We start from the raw sequence: 16,829 nt of genomic DNA on the forward strand, positions 1-16,829 counted from the left end.
ATATATTGCCATACGTTGTATTTTATGTAGCTTAATAAGAGAATCTTTAGCAGAACTCATAGAAAGTTTTTTATTTTTAGGCAACCTGTAAACCTGCAGAAAAACACAAAATTAAACAGCCAGCTTCAAATATTAAAATACAGGAAGAAGATAAAATAAAAAAATAAAATAAAAACCGTAATGAATCACAACAGCAATGCGAAATTAATAAAAATACAGATAAACAGAGACCAAATCCTTCTCAGGAAGCTATGAAAAATAAGATTGCTCTACTCGAAAAAAAATCTGAATGCTTTGTATTCTGCCAGAGATACTATGCCAAGCCGTGCTGAAGTTGATAAACAGATCATTAAGTTGCACGAGGGAAATAAAAATAGGAAAACAGTCTTTAAACAGGAAGGTTCAAAACGCAGTTGCTCAGAAGAAACACAGGGATGGTATGAAAAGAAAGTTAGAAGATATTTGTCATGAAAATCCAGAAATGAAAAAAAGACTATCTCTGAGGGATTCAGTGGGACGTCCTAATCTTGAAAGCAATCAACCTTTACTATTGAAAACAATCGCGGATATAGCTTTATTTGGGAGTGCAGCAGATGATAGAAGACGAACGGAATCAATTCGCAGCGTAAAAACTCTTGATGAACTCACACAAGAATTACGTAAAATGGGATTTGACATTAGTCGCAGTGGGAATATCTTCGTTTGATTCCCAGAAAATCTAATTCTGCAGAGGGACGAAGACATGTATCGACAGTCCCTGTTAAGCTCATCGGGCTCAAACTGATCACCACAAGAGCCACTTAGATAGCAAGTTCGCTGAAACATCAATCCATTATTTAGAGAACATAGCATCCATACTAGGACCAGATCAAGTATTTTTTCATATTTCAAGATGATAAAGCTCGAGTCCCTATTGGCGTAACTGCGGCAAATAAGCAAGCACCTCTTCTAATGCACATGGAATATAGAATCAAATTGCTGATCACGATTGGGGTAAATCGCTGAGTGTCATAAATTAATACCATCTGTTTATGCTGGTATCAAAATCACTTCCAATATGCTAGGACAACCGCAAGCCGTTGGATATTCTGGACCAACATACATCGCTATTCGAAGTGGAAAGCATAGTTCATCTACTGCTAATACTCATGCTCAGGATTTCGAGATGCTTCTGGAACTTGAAGAGTTTCGACCATTAGCTAAAAACTGACCATGGACTAGTAAAACCAGTGGTAATCATGACGGTTGATGGAGGGCCAGATGAAAATCCGCGTTATCAAAAAGTCATAGGGTTTGCTATACAACACTTTAAGCGACATGATCTCGATGCATTGTTTTTAAGCTACCAATGCTCCCAGAAGAAGTGCGTATATCAGAGTAGAGCTCCTCTTAGTCGGGAACTGGCTGGTTTAATATTGCCTCATGACTATTTTGGGGTCTCATTTGGATGAACGTGGCGTTACAATTGATGAACATTTAGAAAGATCTAAATTTCGAATTTGCAGGAAATGTATTAGCTGAAGTATGGAGTTCAATGGAAATTGATGGCTATAATGTTAATGCAAAATATGTTGGGGCAGGTGAACAAGATCTTCCTGATTTTCCAGACATTAAATGGTATTCAGAACATGTGCGTGAAAGCCAATACTTGCTCCAAATTGTAAAATGTAGAAAATACGAATGCTGTCGTCCAAGAAGTGGCCTATTTAGATTACTAGACAACAGGTTTCTTCCACCACCTGTAAAAGTAAAACAAACAGTTGATGACTTGGTTTTAGATGAAGGAGGGCAATTTCTTAATCTTCCAGTCAATTTTAGCTCTACGCTTAAGTGCTTCACTAAAAGATTTCCTGCAAATGCCATACGATTATTTTTTGTCCGACGGTACAATTGAGGTTATCAAAACGTGTGGTCTTTATCATGCTTCCGTCAAGTCACTAAATCGTCACATCGAAAAGATCCATAAGAAAGTAAACACGCACACTGATAGGAAAGTTAGACCTGTAAGAGTCGCTGCTCATCGTGCTAATGAACTGATGTGCATTATTCAAAATTTAGAGCACCATGATGTTGAATGGCTCGATGAGAATGACGTAGACATTCCAAAATCGGATGAAAGCGAGCAGACTCACAACACTGAGCAGCAATCGAAGCAATCCAATGTCATCGAAAACTTAGAATCATGGATTCGGGTTTTCATGGACTGAAGACTGTTAATTTGAATTTAATATATGTACCAAAAATTTAAAATAAAGTTTGTTATGTTAGTAAGATATAATATTTTTGTCCTTTACTCTATGTTGAATACCGTTTCAGTAAAATATAATCTCTATCCTAAATCTATTTTCTTATTTTTCAAAATTATAATTATAACGTTATAAAATTAAAAAAAAACAATACATTAATTGACAAATGTTTACGTAAGCATGGGGGGAGGGGGGTAAGAGCTTTGCTTACTTTTGCTGACAAGGGGGATGGGGGGGGGGTAAATAGTTGCAATAAATCTGCTTACGTAATACTTGAACGGCCCCATAGTAATCAAACAAAAAATCAAAACTGAGAATAAAGAAAACTCCTGTACAATTCCAAGGTATGTTTGAAGAATAAATAAGGAATGTACTACACAATTACATAGTAATCAAACAAAAAATAAAAACTGAGAATAAAGAAAACTCCTGTACAATTCCAAGGTATGTTTGAAGAATAAATAAGGAGTGTACTACACAATTACATAGTAATCAAACAAAAAATAAAAACTGAGAATAAAGAAAACTTAAATTTACAAATCTTTAACATTATTTTTAATTGCTTATTACTGTATATTTTTTACCTACTGTTACATATTGCTTTGGTCATTCATATTTTTTTTAACGTCAATTATAAAAATGTAGAAAAAATATTATAAGGAATGATTTAAAAATCTAATGAAAGGGCACTACATATTATTATTATAAAACTAATAGACAGTAGGATAAAGCATTCACAAAATCATTTTCAAATTAATTTGTTATGTATTTACGTATAATATTGTAATGGTATTTATGAAATCTATGTTTTCTTTGTTTCTATCTGACAGAAATATGAAAACAAACAGATGTCTGGTACAAACAAATTCAAAGCTTTTAAATTAAAAAATTATTAGTATTCTACAAATAACTGATTATCATAACTGCCTTCGAATAATTAATCTTATTGTAGCAAAAATAAACTTGTTATTTTATTTAATCAACAGATTATAAAAGATGATTAGTTGTTGCTTCCAATAATTAAATTTGCTTAAATACAAACAATACTTCCCAAATCATCACATGGTGAATGAGTAAAGTTGTGTAACGGCAGCCACTGTGCAACTTCTAGCTAAATCTCGTACATTCTGAACAAGGGCTGTGATCACATATTGCATACATAATATTTTAAATTATGTGAGACCTGTAGTTTAGACAATTACCTTGATATTGAAATACATATTTAGCAATTTTGACATTGTTGCAGTATAATAATTTAAATTTGAAAAAAAAGATGGTGTATGTCAGTACTTCCACTCAGGGAATTAGATTTTACAAGGTTTTGTTCAAATCACAGCTCTCTTATTACTGAATGCAATTTTATTTATATGGCAACAAAAGTTCCAACAGTAAAATTTCCATACAACATAACTACACTATATTTCATTATTTGCTACTATTTAGTAGTTTTAAGTATTAAAAATACATTAAAAAAAACTAATGTAATTTTGAAATTTAAACAATGATAACCCATGTTGCAACTAACATAAATCTAAATCACAATTAATTATCTTCATAACTTTGGATGAAACCACTATTGTCCCCAAATAAACTGTTAGAAAATTCGTTATAAAAAACTGTTAGGAAAATTCAACATCATAAATTTATCTAACTATAGTTCACTTTCATGATTTAAATCTTTTAGACCCATGCAAAAAAAATCACTTTGACTTTCAAAATAGTCAGGCAGTTGTCCGCCGAAAAGACCAGACATCAATCAACATTTCAAACATTGGGCCACACTATGTTTTATACTGTAGGTTATTTTCAGTTCAATTAACACAATTAAAAACATTCCTATTAAATTCTGTGATAGAAAGTCAAAATGTTACATGAAAACTGGTTTTATAAATATAAAAAACTTTCTTGACCTCAAAAAAATACTTAGTATTGATCTAATCTTCATCTGATAGTAGTTATAATGATAAATACCCCAAGTTTCAATAAAACCAAACTAAAAATAACATTGCATAAATCAATACATTATAACTTATATATTTACGGCCATTATAAACATATTAGACACAGGAAACTAAAAATGACTGATTATATCATGATGTGTACATTAAAAAATATCTCAGATTTCATTTGGATGTGTAAATAACAGCTAACAATATGTACACAGTAACTAAAATAAAACAGAACCTATGTATTGGCTCATGGCCTTTTTCTGCAAGACCCTTAAAAGACTATAAAGAGTCTTTTGGTAATTAATTTGAATATCCTATACATTAGCTCATGGCCTTTTTCTGCAAGACCCTTAAAAGACTATAAAGAGTCTTTTGGTAATTAATTTGAATATCCTATACATTAGCTCATGGCCTTAAAAGAATTGAGATCTTTTGTCTTTGGAATTTACAAAACTAAACCCACAAAACATATTATTTATAACTCATAATTTTTAGTTTTTTTTAAATTTTTATTTATTTAATAAATATTGAAAAAAAACACTAATAATTAACAAAATGAGTAGTGCCTATAACTTTTTAAACAAAAAAATTAAATTAAAAGGGCAAAGACAACTAAACTTTGTTTCTAGTGCTATATTAAGTTTTTTAACTACACTATATAGTTGCTAATTGTAATAAATACTTGTTTGAAAGCAGTAAAAACTACCAAAAATATGGCAATAGTGGAACTGTTGTCTGGAATTTATCAAGACAATGAAGTGAAGAAAATATTTGTGAATTTCTCACACATTTATTTGGTAACAATAACATTGGCGAATGGAGTTTAAATTGTAAATTATATGGAAATTAATCTAATTATTAATTTGAATTAAGCCAGTATTAAATCTCAGTACTTATTTTGTCACATGATAAAAACTATGCTCTTATTAAGGCATTTCACAATGGAGGATAAGTTCTTTAAATATCTACTGTAGGCGAGTCACGAGACGACATCTGGCCCAGTAGATGGAGCAGCTGTGTATTATTAGCAGTATAGCATTATTTTGCAGGCACTTAAGTCAATAATTACAACTGCAACATTAGTGCATACGATAATATTTAAAGTCTCAAGATAGGGGTTTAGTGCCTTGAATTTGCAGGATGCAAAGAGACCAGGGATCGTCTCGTGACTCGCCTACAGTATGTCATACAATTCAACCATCAATCCTAATCCCTTGCTTTCATCACAACCAAGGAGATATCTAAACATATCTCAGTGATAACCTCATGTAAGAACTGTCTGCAATATTTGTAGAATAGTGGAATAGTAAGTCCTGATGGTTCTGGTGAAATTTTCAAATCTTCTATTTCAACTTTACATCATTAATGGCTGACTATCTCATTCTTCACTATGAATCATTCATAACATTCCTACCATAAGTGCACTCAGTGATAATGGATGCATTGTTGAAGATCTTAAATGTGGGTACATAATACGTTGTGTATAATTTTAATAATACTGATGATGATATTTTTTTAAATGTACAAGGATATGAAAAAATACAATCTTAACGATCATGACAAAATTTATAGCTGTTTAATATTTATATTATTAGAGTCTATTGTCACTCAGTATATATATTCAATCCTAAAATATGTTCTATTTCTTAAAAGTAAAAAAATTATTTGATTCTAATCTCGAATATAGTCGCTAGATCAAAGATAGTTTTTACTATGGGGGTAATTTTTAATTAAATTTTCACAAAAATAGGACCAACTGAATAAGTGTATTTAAAGTTAGCCATAATAAGATAGTTTCAAAATTACAATTATTAATTGTAGTTTTAAAATTACTTATCTCATTCCCATATCTAAAAGGGCTTTTATTTGAAAATGATTAACTTGAAGATACCAGCAATATTCTGAATATTGTAAGCTGTGACATGAACCAACAAGTCATAGGCATGAACAGCAAGTGTGGAATGTTATTCTGAACTCTTCAGTTTTTAATAAGTTAATAGTTGTATTCTAATCCACTTCTTACAAATAAATGATCTAAAATTTCTTACAAAATGTATGCATGGGAGAAAGTACATCAAGGATTGTGGCATTCAAGACAGATTTTTGTTGTAAAAAACCTGTGCCCTGAGATACTGAATATCCAGGTACAGCACTATATCTGCTTAAACTATGTACCTTACTCACCGATCAGTTTAACCAGTTCTTGAACAAATTCTTTGTTGCACACCAACACATGGAATCGCCTCTCACAATTCTTCACACATGTCTCCAACACCTGAACACATTAATTATCTTACTGAGAGAAATTAATGGTTTTAAGTTATATTCTTCTCTTCAAAACTATCATAACCTTTGATACTACAATAATTTTCTTACAGTAATATATATATATATATATATATATATATATATATATATATATATATATATATATATATAATAATTATATATATATATATATCCAAAAACAACACCACTATTTTGGGAGGGGGGACTGATTTTGTTGCAATAAAGACAACCACTGGATAAAGTTTTTGAAATACAAAATAATTATACTGTCATTTTGGAACATGATCAATTTCTAATTGAATTCGCTTCGCCTACAAACTAAGTACTAATTTAAATGAAGGATAAGTGTTATTGTTGAATGTTGTTGTGTTGCTTTGTTAAGAGCTAAGTAAGATCAATGTTTTTGTGCAATGAACAAAAATTTCAAAAATTACGAATTGAGTTGTAGTTTTATGTTAAATAGAAAACAACTTGAGTTGTAACTTTACACAAATTCTAACATTAAAGTTGTAACAGATGAATCCATTTTTTGTAATATGGAAAAACAATACATATTACGGTAACACTGATAAAAACATGTAATAACGAACAAATTATCAAGTAACCAATAACAATCAGCAAATAAAAATAAAAAACGTAGTGAAAAGTAGTTTCCTACAGATTATACACAGTTTCCTATTATTAATTGATTTCAAATAAATCTTTTAAAAGTGCTAAAAAATAGTTGTTTGGTTAGTAGGCATGTAATGTAATCTTGAATATCATATTACTATTATAATCCATATTTGCATTTTAAATTATAAAATTTAATAGCTTTGTATTAAGATTAAAAAAGTACATCACTGTTTAACCCTTTCCGGGCCAGGCGGCAATATATTGCCGCCATAGATCGCATCTGAAAAGTGCCAGGCGGCAATATATTGCTGTCGGTGGCATACGCGAAAAGCGCCAGGCGGCAATATATAGTCGCCTTGATATTCGTCGTTTTCTTAAATAAATACGACGTCAAATGATTAAAGTTTTATGTTTTTTTATTCCCTGGTATATTTGTAGATAATTAATATGAATATCATTTTTATATTGGAGGTGTATGCATTTTTATTTCATAATTGTCACGTGACATTATCAGCTGACTCAATCTATTGTTGTTAATTCTTTATGCTTTAGTGTAATCGTACTATTGTATGCTGGATTCTTCTTCATTATTTTATTTTGTGGTTGTAAATATTAGTAGTGTTAGTAGTTACGTGCTTAGCTATTGTGTGTAGTGGTTACAATGACTGACAATTTGCAATCTCACGGGAGTGAAATTGTTAGTAGCATATTTGTAAATAGAAAAAGTGTAAATAAATTTCAAATAAAATTGTGTAAATATTTCTTGGTAAAAAGTGTTTTTAAACTGTATTGAAACTGTTTATGGATCCTACAATCATCTGTTTACTGGTACATCCATAATGTGAATATGTATTTTAAGTTTCTTGCAGTGTAAGAGTCAGTTGCTTTATCACTTGTTGCGAAGTACAATTATGCGTATTTATACAAAATGTGTCATAAAAAATTTATTTATGAGAGAAATAACACAAAATTTTGTATGGTTGTTCCTTTCTAAATGTACAATATAATAAAATAGCTTCCCACATTAAAATTATTTTTCCTTTTTTAGTTATTTACAAAAAAAATAAAATAAAAAAATAGAAACTTTTTTATGTAATCTATTAAAAACATAATTTTTTTTAATTTTAAATTACTTAAAACTACATCTATATATTTTTTTGTTGATAGTATATTCTATACGAGTAATTTGGTGCAACTTTTAGGTAATTCTCTAATTTTTATGAAAAGTTATAAATTTTAATCCAAGATACTGCAAAATCGCCAATTTTAGCCTGGCACTTTTGACTAGTCACAAGGGGATATGATATGTATACAAATTTAATTAAATGTAAATAAGTCATTTGACAGGTATTTGGTCTTCCGATCATATGTTAGTTTGGTTATTTAAACACATATGTGACAGATACGGCCAAATACAAAATAATTGAATCGTAAAAAGTAAGGGCTCTGTGGTGTAATGGTAGCACATTCACCCAGCAAGTGAGAGATCCGGGTTAGAGTCCCGGCGGAGCAAGTACTTTTTGTGATTCAATGTTTATTGAAAAAAAAAAAATTAAATTCGGCTATTGCCATGTATACAAATTTAATTAAATGTAAATAAAACTCATTTGACAGGTATTTGGTCTTCCGATCATATGTTAGTTTGGTTATTTAAACACATATGTGACAGATACGGCCAAATACAAAATAATTGAATCGTAAAAAGTAAGGACTCTGTGGTGTAATGGTAGCACATTCACCCGGCAAGTGAGAGATCCGGGTTCGAGTCCCGGCGGAGCAAGTACTTTTTGTGATTCAATGTTTATTGAAAAAAAAAAAATTAAATTCGGCTATTGCCATGTATACAAATTTAATTAAATGTAAATAAAAGTCATTTGACAGGTATTTGGTCTTCCGATCATATGTTAGTTTGGTTATTTAAACACATATGTGACAGATACGGCCAAATACAAAATAATTGAATCGTAAAAAGTAAGGGCTCTGTGGTGTAATGGTAGCACATTCACCCGGCAAGTGAGAGATCCGGGTTCGAGTCCCGGCGGAGCAAGTACTTTTTGTGATTCAATTTTTATTGAAAAAAAAAAAAATATATATATATATATATATATATATATTATATATATATATATATATATATATATATATATATATATGATGGTATATAATATTCAATATTATATTTATTTATTTATATTTCAATATAATATAATATTATATATTATATAAATGTATATATATTATTGTATATTGTTTATTCACTCACTCAATTGCTGTGATTACTTTTCAATATAACCTCAGTTAATTATATAAATTTTATATATTATTTTATATTTATAATTATTATATATTATTATATATTGATTATAATATACAATTAATTGTATATCATTAATGCAGTTGTCCAGTTGTTACTGATTTTAAACCTAGAACAGTTGTGAAGCTACTTTGTATAATGTCACGTTCGAAGGTTGTGGGACTGCAGTGTAGCAGCAGCCAACTTTATAAACCTATTACTTTTTAGACGTTATTTCAAGTATAATTTTATGAAAAATTAATAAACAAAAAGTTCAAAAACATAAAATATTGTCTAAAAATTCAAAAGGATTGCTATATAATGTGTTATAACAGTGTTAAAAATTAATTATACATTATTTATATTAATTTTTGCTGAAAAATAAACATAAATTTGTATAATATATAACCCATGATACCTGATTTTATAAATGAAGACTTTTTAGAATTACAAGAGTATATCAACCAATTTGCACTGAAATACAAGTTGATTTGTATTTCACTAAGGTTTTAAATAATGTATTATTTCAATAACATTTTTCAAAACAAATTTAAAATATTAAAACATATTAATACAATGTGTTTATTTAATATTATTGCATAAAACATAAAATTAGTAACTGACTTGTTGCTTATCAGGTTCCTAATGAAAAATGTTATTCTTCTATATTTTTTAAAATATAGCTTCTATTGAGGAAATGACTAAATTGGTCTAGTCTTTCTATTTTCCACATTCTTGTCATGATTTTGATTTCAAATTTTAAGATCAGTGTATCTTCTCAATTTCACCATAATTGTATTTTGTAATGGAATTTTAAAATTTGTAAATTAATATTGTATAAGTGATTTTAATAACGTTAATGTGGGAAACTCTTTAGTTGGCTAAGGTTTATATTTTTCATAATTAAAATTAATTAGCCTATTGATTAGATGAGTTTATAGGATAAAACTTCTTCAATAAAAAGATTAAGATTCCTGTCATACAGTAACAAGCCTTCCCTAAATACTATAAATAAAATTCCTCCTTCAATTTTTATGATTCTCAAATTTGACTGTTATTTCTCTGTTAAAAAATAAGTAGAGCAAAACCAACAGCTAAGTGAACAAAACAGTCATTCCAATAATCATTCATCAGAAAAGAAATTACAACAGCAGTGGAGGTGGAGCAGACAAGTCAGGTGACAAGGCTAATGCATGAGTCATCTGATAGCCAGTGTTGCATAACCACAACATAGCGTATTGAGTTACTCAGTGAGTTACTGTTACAGTAAGAGTGAGCAACTCGTGAGCAACTCTGTAGTGTTGTCTCTTGTCAGCCATTGCACCATTTAGATAACCTCAGAGATGTGAAGATAAATATAACTCTGCTGCAACAAATACACTTGCTTTCTTCCTGATTGGTCCTCATTATAAAACCGCTTGTTCCCATTGTAGATACTATACCACCAATTAAAATTAATTAAAGATGCATGAATATTTTACACAATTACTATGATTAGAAACTAGACTTTTAGACTTTAGGAAAACATATATTATTGCGTATATAACAACACTTACAAAACCATAATCCTCCTATATCCTTTTCTAAAACTGGGAGAGTTACATTTTATACATTTGTAATTAAAAGGGTTTGATTGCCAACACTTAACTTCAAATGATAATAAGACAATCAAGTCAAGGGATGATGTGTTTATTAATTTTTAATGTAATGTAGATTGTTTTAACCTTTTTCCCCCTAATTCACTGCTACCAAGTCACATTTACACAATACCAGTTGAAGAGACAATTGTCAGAATATAGTTATTGCCATAAAACTATTGGCTACGTGTGAATACTTCAAACGAAATGGTGATCCAACAGCCCTTACGTTAACCTAAAATTCAGTTTTTTTGAGTAGTAGAATGAGGGATAGCTGAGTCCATACCTCCTGCCATTATAAATCACCGTTGTCATGTCAGTTGTAGGCATGTGAACATTATTAGCCAATAGTTTTCATTGTTTTGAGTAGTAGGCTGAGGAAGAGCTGAGTCCATACCTCCCACCACTATGGATCACAGTTGTAACATCAGTTGGAGGCGTGTGAACGTTGTAGAATAATAGATTTCCTTTGTTTTGAGTAGTAGGCTGAGGAAGAGCTGAGTCCATACCTCCCAACAATATGGATCATAGTTGTTACATAAGTTTGAAATATGTGAACATTGTTGGCCAATCGTTTTCCTTGGTATGGTATCAGCTACAATCACTAAAAATTTTAAGATTCACGATATAAAACTCAAATTAGGTCAATAATTTTTCTTGCGGTCTAAAATCCAGATAAGAATTAATTTTATATTATCACATCACGTTTCAAGATGGCGGTCACTTACAGTTTTTAAAGCCTACCATAAAAACTAAAAAATTATAACAATGTTTAAAAAGTAATATAAGTTGCTAAATCGAATTATAAACATCTGACACCTAGATCATAAAAATCAGTCAATAAATAATGTAGATATAAGCTTTTAATAGTTGCATCACACTGTTAATGATGCTGTAAACGTCTTAATAACAAAAACTTTGCCATACATTACAACAGTTAATCTTTTAGGTAATCAATGTAACCTTTTCATTTTGTAAAACTTTATTTTTACAATTTACTTAACTATGAACTGTTTTTGACCTGTTCTCCTCTGATCAGCACAGGGTAAAGTTAAATCGAATCATCTTGTTTTATACTATATTTATTTTATAAATAACTGAAAAATTAAACAAACAGATAACTTCTAGCTAATTAATAGTTTTCTATAGTTTATTTTTGTAAAAATAACCCAACAAAGACTATATCACTGATGTCCACAACAACCTCGTCCATTACTCAATGGGCGGTGTGAATAAAAACGAGTACGACGAGTATTTACTTACAAGTAAAGTGTAACGAGTATTTTAAACCCCGAGTAACCCGATGTGAATAAAGCGTTGAGTTTACTTATAACCGTGTATTCGCCAACCCGAGGGTATACTAGCAAGTATTTACTCGCGAGACAACTGAGTGCACAAGAAAGGCAAGTAAATACTTGTAGTCCATGGGGATGTTTAGCCGACCAGTTTTCGAAAAACGTTGGGAAGCAAACTAGTGTTGGACAGTTAAAAAAGCTATTGAACAATATGAAAACCGCAGTCAAGAAAAAAACTGATGTCTACGCAACAGGAAATAAACCAATAACATTGTTGTCATGGGAGGCAGATTTCCTAAAAATTTCCGAGTCAAACGAGAACCCAATTTATTGCAAAATACCTGGGGGGGCTTCATGAGTTGGATTGGGAGCAAGTTCTACGTCGCCATTGCCTGAACTCAATGAGGAGAATGAGAATAGTGAAGATAACCCCGTTGACATGTTAGCATCAAACTAGCCCATCACACCAGTGACTTGCAAACATAATAGCGATGCGATGAAGTTGAAAAAAAAAGAAATTGAAACTCTCAGCTGAAACTGAAGAGACATAAAAGTTGACAACTGGTGAGCTGCAGCGTTTATTATTACTTGAACAAATTAAGTTAACAAGACTTCAGGCTGAACTTGAACAAATGATGATAACGGAGTTCAACCTAAAAGCTGCACAACGAACGGAGTCCGTTGAACAACGCGTTGTGGTTGAAGAAGACGATGTCTTAAGGGGGGCTAAACGGTCCTATATCGCCTATGTTAAAAAGCCCAAATTTAGGTACACTTATCTCGGGTTGTATTTGAGATAAAGAGTTGAAATTTTTGAAGGACGTTTCTTAGGTCTTTGGCAAGCTATGATGAACCAATTATATTTTTAACATAAAAAATAAAACTTTAATAAATGTTTTCATTTTTTATAATTTTTTTTATTAAATAATGGGATATTATATTTTTTATTTCTTTCAATTTTTTATATATATTAATTAATGATTGGTTCTTTGAATTGTTTTGATTTCACAGTAAACAATGTTTAAGAATTTCAACATTACAACAACATAAACAATTTAGGAATCCTTGTCCACAAAACATTATTAAAGTATTCATACACGTTTTGTGTTTTGCCGTGCAAGCATTTTCGAAGCAAATCTGGATGGGACAAAGCTTGAAAAGTAGGCTTTATGGCCTCCATTACTGCTAAGGAGATGGCCCTTTTGTGATTGTAGGGTTTGTGTTCTGCTTGGGCTAGCCTATACTCGTACTTACACCAGGTGTCTGGTGGCGGAGGACACAAGCTGTGGCTGGGATTACCATCAGTTGACAGACGGTGGAAGTAAATTGCCCATACAGCTTTCTTCATGCTTTCTAAGTTGTCAACATTGTTTCTATTGCATTTCCATAGTAGCTTTGTATTTCATCAATAGTTTTATCTGGTAATCTTCCAGTCCCTTTGATAGATTTACCATCAGACAGCAAATTATTTCCCAACTTTTGCTTCAATTTTCTCAGTCTGCAACCCATTCTCTTTTGAATGTGGCCTACACATTCAAGTTTCTCTACTTGTGTTTCTCCATATGGTTTACTTTCAATGACTGCTGAGTATGCCTTAGAATCACCATCTCCGAGAAACTTTACGTATCTAACTCCACGTGTAGTTTCAGACCGTTTGCAAACCGCAACTGCTGCGACGGTTTCCATTCCACCACTTGGACCTTCATAATTCTTTACGCAATGTGGTTCATGAGCAGCCATTTTTGTATCTGTTTTGTTGCGGTTGCATCCAGTACAGTACTTTGTCATTACTTCTATGTCCAATACTTTGCCAGTATCAACACTTGTGACTGTGCAACATGAATTTTTAGAAACAAATCCTCTCTTTTGCCATGTACCATCATAGGCTATAGCAATGTCTCTAGACCCGTCATTCTCTTCTACTGCCTCTGCAGTAGCTTGTTTCATTGATAATTCCACTGCATTAGATAACACTTGGTTCAAAACATCTGTGTACCTGCTCACAGCAGTACTTGGACGAGGTAAGTTTAACATACCACATAGTAATTTAGCTGCTACTACTACTTTCTTGAGCATGGGTCAAATTGTAATTCTGCTCACGAGCATTTCTTGGTTCGTCAAAAGGAGTCAGTAGCCAAGGAGTAATTCCATATCCGCTATCACCAAGGAGACAAACATCACCAATATATCGGCGCACCACGTCCTGAATTCCACTCACTCGCCAAATCCTGCCATCATATACACTCCCTGGCCTTTGAGCGTCCACACTTGTAATTTCTTCATTAGCGTCACAAGTCTTCTGAATGTTTATTGTTGTTTTTCCTTTTCTGTTCACATACTCATCGCCGAATTCCGAAGGTTTCATAATATGCACGTGAGTGCAATCTATAGCACCAATGACAGTCGGAATGCGAAATTTTGAAGCCCAATCTGCCTTGGCCTGATTCATATCTTCAATAGTGCGTGGAAATTTAATCCAATCTTCAGACTTTGACACTGTTTTATCCAATACACTTGAAAATGTTCTGCTGACGGTACTTCTTTCAACCCCCATGTCGTTGGCAACACCACTTTGGAATCCTGGTTCACTATCGTAGGCCTATCTCAGAAAAATTTCCATTTTTTTTTCCGTGCAGTTAACCCATTGCGGATCACTGACGAGCTGGGCTCGTCACGCAGCGGCCGGGCCTAACGGCACGGTGACGAGCTCAGGTCGCAAAAGCGGTCTGCTTTTAAATTTCCCTCCAAATAGTTCTGTTAATGTCTGATAGATCGGGCGATCATCTTAACTTGTCTACTAAGAGTGTTTAACAACGGTCTACGTTTAGAATTTTCAAAAGTTTTATAAATATCCTACAGATTGCAGTTGTATGTCGAAGTTGAAAAATCATTCATATGAGTTTACTCTCTGCTTTTAAGCGCTTCTGATTGGGTGTTTTCCTCAGTTGTTATTATAATACTTTTGAGGTTAGTGACACAACTAAACGACGCAGACGTACATGTTGGTGGGTTTAGTCTAGACAATGGCCCAGATGTTGCAATCGATTCGTCCAAGCCGCTTTATTTGGACTATGATTTAGACATCATCCCTGCCACGCCGTAACCTTGCTCGCGTGTTATCGTTTCTACATCAAGCATACCCCAGCAGGCCCATGTTCCATCTGAACGAATACCTTCGCAGCTGAATTTTCTAGTATACAATAGCGAGCGATACGATGTGGCGCACCATTGCTGTTCGTGTGGCCGCTGACCGTGAATTAATTCGCGCCCGCTGGTGCCCGCGCGCCAAAACAATACGATCCGCAATGGGTTAATCCTCCACCTCTTGTATCAGTGTTTCCATCAAGAAAGTGCGAAGTGAGAAAATCTACGTTTTCGCTCTCAAATCGTAGTAGTCCCTTAAATAGATCGGGACTTATATCACGCCGGTCTCTATAACGTTTCACACCACGCAGGTTCATAAATGCAGCCATCTTTCGTGTACAAGTACGACTGCAAGTCTGGGGTCGGGTTGACTTGCAAATGGACGAGTATTTACTTGCTACAGAAGTATTTACTTGCGTTTATTCACACCAAAATTGGCATTTTTCGAGGGTATACTAGCCTCTCAAGTATTTACTCGCGAGTAAGAGTAAATACTTGTTTTATTCACTTCAATTTTTGCGTTTACTTGTCATTTTAAAATGTTCAAGTATTTACTAGTCCTACTCGTTTTTATTCACACCGCCCAATGGAGTAATTACTATTACTCTCTGAGTTCGAATTATCATCCCAGACTCTTACAAATCATTTATTTCAGCACCATATGCATCCATTGCACACTAAAATGTTTATAACAAAATAAAAATTAATCTACTGATACAACAGCTATCCCAATTGCTGTCTGTATCGCATGGACGTAGCTGAACTCTAGTTCACAGAAGAACACAAGGAGGTGTTAAAGTATAGCAGGAAATGCCAAAACTATGAAAAAGGTGGTCACTAGTTACTGGACAACTTGTTGTGTAATATTCCTAAGAATAAAAGAAAAAATGGAACAAGTGTACTGAAACAATATTACGTCAGAGGTACTATTTTGTAACATTGTTATAAACGTAACATTATGTCAGAAACCATTAAGGGGTTAACTAAATCCATCCAATAGTCAAAAATACTTTTCATATTCTACAATCGTCACCAGAAACTAAAAACACTGAATCAAAACCACTTGAGTCCTATTTAAAAGACCAAATAGTGATAAAAATAGGTTTAAAATTAGATTAAAATGGTATAGCCCTGGAAATAAAATAAAATAAATCAAAAATATGTTTGATTACATTTTTCATCAGAGCCATGCTGGGTCTAGGTCCTCAGGAGTCCTGCCGAGGAGCTTTTATAAACCTAAAAATCCTTACAGTGATAGCTCTCTACATTCTTGAGGTAATCCTCCATGCTGCACGTCAAGATCTCTCCAGAAGAAACAACCTACATAACCACTTCACAAGAAACGGTAGTGACTATGTTCT

The 16,829-nt window shown here is 32.3% G+C and overlaps 1 protein-coding gene across 3 annotated transcripts in view; it reads right to left on the reverse strand.

The window, feature by feature from the left end:
* The window catches only part of LOC124354103 (TOM1-like protein 2), a 92,520-nt gene that overhangs the window by 64,192 nt on the left and 11,499 nt on the right, over positions 1–16,829 (reverse strand). For all 3 annotated transcript variants that reach the window (XM_046804318.1, XM_046804317.1, XM_046804316.1), the window contains exon 3: positions 6,380–6,470. In XM_046804318.1, coding sequence (XP_046660274.1) covers positions 6,380–6,470 — 91 coding nt within the window. The remainder of the gene's footprint in view (positions 1–6,379; positions 6,471–16,829) is intronic.

The sequence above is a fragment of the Homalodisca vitripennis genome, chromosome 2 (assembly GCF_021130785.1).
Source record: "Homalodisca vitripennis isolate AUS2020 chromosome 2, UT_GWSS_2.1, whole genome shotgun sequence".
Classification (NCBI taxonomy): domain Eukaryota; kingdom Metazoa; phylum Arthropoda; class Insecta; order Hemiptera; family Cicadellidae; genus Homalodisca; species Homalodisca vitripennis.